Raw genomic sequence first — 5,445 nt, forward strand, 5'->3', positions numbered from 1 at the left:
ACTTTCTGCCGCTTGGCCGTGGGCTCTATCTAGGGAGCCAGTTTCCACCTAGGGGAAGCGAAAGAACTAAAAGGCAGTTTTTATTACGCGGCAGCCGTGGGCCATCCACAATGAATATTTAAAGGATGTTAGGAGAGTTTGGTGCCTACTTTCATGACTTGACAAGGGCGTGGCTTCGAGATGTTTCTTGAAGACTTGGCAATCTCAGGGACTTGTGCAGGGACCCCGCTGCTAACATCTACCAAGTCAACCCCAGCGCTCTCTCGTCGACCCCTCATATCTCGCAGGAGATAGTGTGAGTTAATGTATAATCCATGACAAGAAACCAGAGGGGGAAATAGGCCACCTCTCTTTGAGAGAAAGGAAATGGTTTACATTTTTTTGAAAGCACAGAGTAGCATTCATCTCTTTTAATTTTTAGGCCAATTTTGAGCACGAAAAAAATCAGAGCAATTAGTACCTGCAGTGAATTAAGCCTCAGCCACAGAAGGTTCCCCACTCCCACCCCCACCCTCACCCCCAACCCCTGCAGACCGCTGGCCGCTGACGTGGCTGAGCTCTGGCCTGGGGAAGGGAAGGGCCATTCCAAGTCAGGGGCCACTCCCACCTGGAGAGCGCCTAAAAGGAGCACTCATCTGAAAGGGGGAACGGAGAAGGCATGCGTTAGTGAGGGTGAGATTGTCTTTCACTTTTAAATGATTGCAGAGAATTTGACTTGAAAGAATCCATGGGAAAAATCTTTAGCAAAAACATGCACTGCTTTCATATTTTGTCATTCCTTTCACTCCCGCCCTAGGCCAGCATTCCCTGGGGTAATTCTTCACAGAATTGTTTAGAGATGTGGAAAAAAGCCAGCGATCACACAGGGTGCCTGGCAAAATGGCCTTTCAGCCCTGCCTCGCCCTCCTCCTCCCCAGACCTGAATTCACCCTGATTTAGGCTAAACCATGGCTTCACAGTCAGCCCGTGGCCATTAGTCTGAGTAAAACCCAGCTGGCGAGGTCCCGTGCGGTTTCTCTCACTAATTCTACACCCTCGGACCCCACAGTGTTGTCATGGACGTACCTTCTGGAAGGTTGTCGACAGCCATAGGATGGAAGCACCACGGGACGCCAGGGACCGTGCTGTCAAAGCAGCAACCTTTGTCTGCACACTGGGAAGGTGTGACGCCGGGAAAGCCACAATTTTGTCTGTGGCCTGGGTCCACTGCACATGTCTCTGAAAGCGCCCGGAGCAAGAGGCAAAGATAAGTTGTGGGCTGACTTCTGCACTGTGATGGTCCACGTTCCAGCCTAGCTTCCGAACAACCCCCAGCCGTGGCTGACGTAGACCAGGGCTTGGGGTGAGAGAGGCAGACACTGTCCTCTTTTCCTGATGTGGACACCTGTGACTTCAGGGAAGATGCAAGGTGCCTGGGATTGGTAAACGTTGCGCCTACCTAGACAATGTATTTATTCACTCATTAATTTCAACAATTATTAAACTTACTCCATCAATAGATATCTATCGAGTACCACGCGTGTGTGCTACAAACAGGAGCCAACACAGCAAGAACAGACAGGGCAGGTTCCTGAGGGATTGAGCTCAAGCCTGGCTCTGTGCTGGGTGATGGGGACCCAGAAATTAAATATAAAGATGTAGTTGTTAAGAAGCCAAAAGTGTAATGGAGGAAAAAGCCAAGTATATGTACATAACAGCCTAGTGTGACAACCCCAGTGTGTCAGGGCAAGTATAGAAGGGATGAGTGACAACAAGGCTGAACAAAGCAAGGAGGACTTCCTGTAGGGGGCAGCTGACCAGATGAGGATGAGGCAGTGGGTGTTCCAAGCAGAGGGAGCTGTGTGCTCAGTGGCCGTGAATAGAGAGCACAAGGTGTGTTCGTGGATGTGCAAATCTATTTGCAGGTACGATGCACAGGTTGGGGTGGAGGTGGTCTGGGAAGAGCCAGGCTGAGAACTAGGGTAAACTGTTTCAGCCTGAGAGTGACAGCTTTAACCAGGGGTGTGATGAAATCACCCCAAAGTGGAGGACACGCGGGAAGACAAGGCCAGCCAACAACTCCCACATGACTTGGATGTGAGATCTGTGGGGACTGTACTCAGGTTCAGAGTCTAGGGCTCTGAGCAGACAAACTAGGATCTGGGCAGTGGCAGGCTGAAGCCCTGTCTCCGTCTTGGGCTCGAGGACCTAGGAGGGTGAGGAGCTCCCTTCTGTCACGTGGGCTCGGGGACACTCATGGCCGTGTGCTGTCCGCAGGGGTCGGGGGAGGCCTGGAAGGGCAACAGCCCCATCCACTTCTGGATCAGGGCCTGTCCCTGGGCAGAGTGAGATGAGAAGGGGACGAGGAGCAAGGCCTTTGGGGACATGGGGAGTAAAGGGACGCAGAGGGAAGGGGCCTGAACAGAAGAGGGAGGCGAGTCAGAGAGACGAGTGGGCTGAGATCTCGGGCAGTGGTGGTCCCAGCTGACCTTCACCTTGGGTGTCAGGTTCTCTGAGAAGGACAGCCCATCCAAAGGCGGGTAGATGTGGGACACTGTTTTCCTAGACTGAGAGGGCAGGGTGCCCGTATTTATTCCTTTGTGCCATCCAGCAAAGCGTTCTAACAATAATAAGTAATGCTTATTTAGCACTTAGTAGCTTGCAAAGAACTTTTTACAAACATCGTCACACTTAATTTTCTTGACAACCCTCTAAGATAGATGATTGATCCCACTCTGCAGATAAAGGCATTGAGACACATAACAAGTTCAAAGGAAGGAATAGTGCCCTGTCTCACTTGGTGACACCCATGGACTACTTAATATTGATGAGACATGTGCCAGTGGGACAGGTGTTTTGGGCTCCGCAGAGCATGGGACCCAGGAGAGCCCACACACCTGCCGGAGAGGGTCTCCGGGGATCTCCACCCATGAAGTAAGCACTTGGACATCTGCGTGGACTTGGAGTGGGTCCACCCGTTGGGGTAGAGTCTGGCTTGGACCTTTGGGAGAGCTGTTCTTGTAGACTATCTCAAAGATTGCTCTTTGAAATGCGATGCTCAAGAATAGCGTAATAGTCCGGGGTCAATACTAGAAGACAGAAGCCCACCAGGAGCCCACTTCCTCACAGCCGTTCTCAAAGCCTTCACTGGCCTTTCACCCCACTGCTACTCTCCACCTGCGTTTGCCTTCTATAAGCTTCTAAGCACCTAGAGCCATGCCTGGCACACAACAGTGCTTGGTTCACAAATATGCAGAGTACAAATATAACAGAGCCTCCCATCAAGGCTACCTGGGCCCGCGTGCCCACCACAAAGCAGGAAGAGGGCTGCCTTACCGGTCTGGTGCTGGGCCAGGGTGCTGAGGGCCAGTGAGAAGACCATCACCAGGACGAAGATCACCTTGGACTCCATGGCGGCCGTGACCTTCTCCTCTCTGCTCCCAAGGAGACTACAAGTTGGGGGTGAGAATCTGTCTGAACCCTCGATTTTAAACCTGGGCTCTGTTTACTGAAAGAGTGTTAGATAACATTTGCCTAAGGAGGGTCCCACAGTCCTCCATGCCAAGTAATCTCCACTGATTAAAAGGTGTTTCCTAAACATGGGCAAACCAAATGGACCAGTTTGCTGATAAAGAGAAACTCATGTCACCTAGTCATCTTGGTGGAGGGATCTGAGATTGAGACTGTCCCACTCTTATCCATGGGAGTCTCCTGGGTCATGACCTGGTCCAGGTCCCCACCGCATCGGTGAGGCCCTCCTCCTATGTCAACATTATACTCACTGGGAAGTGATTCATAGCTAGAGATGGCCTACGCAAGGCATGCTTGTGCCAACAGTGGCTCACGGGGGCCCTCGGCATGCAACTCAGAGGGAAGGAGAGGGAGACGCGGAGGCCCACCCACCTGGTCTCATCCTTCCAGCTGGGTCTGCCGCCATTTTTGCTACTTTGGGAATCCAAGTCCGGGAGTGGGGAGAAGACGAGCAGGAGAATGACAGGCCTGCTCCCCAATCTCCCCCCCAGGGAACTTGAACTTCAAACTTCATCTTTTCTCCATCAGTGTTGTCCTGTTAGACGTTTCCACGGCTAAGTCGTATGTGATCAGGACACCGCTCGGTCCTTCACCGCGAAAACACGGCCTGCCCCGGGGGCTCACGCTTCAGCTGGTGCTGACACTGAGCACCCACAAATGTGCCACACCTTGCTCGCAGGCACTGAGCGAGCTTTTCTACTTATTTCTATAAGTTAATTATTTTTGCTTTTTCTTTTAAAAATGAAGCTGTGTATACAAGAGCTGACACGGAAACTGATAAAGTAGAGGGGCTCTTCCCTCTAGAGGACCCCTCTCCCCGCATCTGTGGGGTTGCTCACTCACGTCCTCCCAGTGAGGCCCCCCTGGACACTGTGCGTCCAAGGGCGACCTCCAGCGCCATCTTGCCTGGTCCCCCTGTCCTGCTCTGGCGATTCCTGTTTCCTGGCTCTTATTTTTTTCAAATGTGCAAAGTGATTTGTTCACGCACTATGTTCATGATTTACTGTCCCTCCCCCAACAGAGTGGAAGGCCCAAGATGCGGGGGTTTGTCTGCTTTGTGCATCCAGGTGGTCTCAGCACCTACAATGCTGCTTTATTGAATAAATATCTGTTGAAGGATGAATGAGTGAATGAATGCATGATAGGAGGAATATTTTTTCTTCAGCGAGAGATTAGGCTCCGAGGAAAGTGGAGAGATACTTACTTTTCTTAGGTGACCTGGGAAATAAGTCTTGCCCCCCTCTGGGCAGGGAGCCTGGGTCAGAATGGGGTCACCATATTCTCCCTCACTCCTTCCCTGAGCCCAGCCCCCCCCCCCACCTCCAGAGCTTCCAATCCTGAGCTGGGGTCTCCAGGGAGACCTGACGTGCCAGACCCAGGAAGGACCCGGGGCACAGAGAGTCTCTGTGGGGTGGGTTACGTTTGCCAGAGACAGTGAGGCCACCAGACCTGGGTGGTGGAGAACCACCACTCCCACCAAATGGGAACTCTCCGAAATGGGGGTGCGCCCGGTGTTCCAAGGTGGAGAAAAAGCGGGCGGTGTTTAGAGAAGCTGAAGCTACACAGACCTTAGGACTCAGCAAGCCCCCTAAGTCTAGGCCCGCATCTACCCCAGATAAAGCCTCACTCTGGGCTGAAGGAAGCACAAAGGTGCATGCTTGGCAGCACTGTTTGCAATAGCTTTTTAAAGAGGAAGAAAGGGGGGTGCACAGGAAGGAAGGAAGGAAGGAAGGGGAGAAAGCAATATAAATATTCAAAACTGTTCGTTATCAAAGGAAAGGGGAAAGAACTTGAAGTATTATATATATCTATATCTATATCTATATCTATATATATATATAGTACCTTGAAGATGAAAATGAATGAACACATGAAAATGAATCAAAAAATAATATAAAGGGTAAATATTGAAAACAAAGTTAAATTAAAAAATAA

At 51.1% G+C, this 5,445-nt stretch overlaps 1 protein-coding gene across 1 annotated transcript; it reads right to left on the reverse strand.

Moving 5' to 3' along the window:
* Positions 1-548: 548 nt before the first annotated feature.
* On the reverse strand, positions 549-3,391 carry TFF1 (trefoil factor 1). Its single transcript, XM_019666015.1, has 3 exons — positions 3,316-3,391; positions 1,066-1,218; positions 549-635 (listed from the first exon to the last, which is right to left on the reverse strand). Exons 1-3 carry the CDS (start codon positions 3,389-3,391, stop codon positions 619-621), a joined length of 246 nt encoding a protein of 81 aa, XP_019521560.1. The 3' UTR covers positions 549-618.
* Between the last annotated feature and the right edge of the window lie 2,054 nt (positions 3,392-5,445).

The sequence above is a fragment of the Hipposideros armiger genome, unplaced genomic scaffold (assembly GCF_001890085.2).
Source record: "Hipposideros armiger isolate ML-2016 unplaced genomic scaffold, ASM189008v1 scaffold_458, whole genome shotgun sequence".
NCBI lineage: Eukaryota > Metazoa > Chordata > Mammalia > Chiroptera > Hipposideridae > Hipposideros > Hipposideros armiger.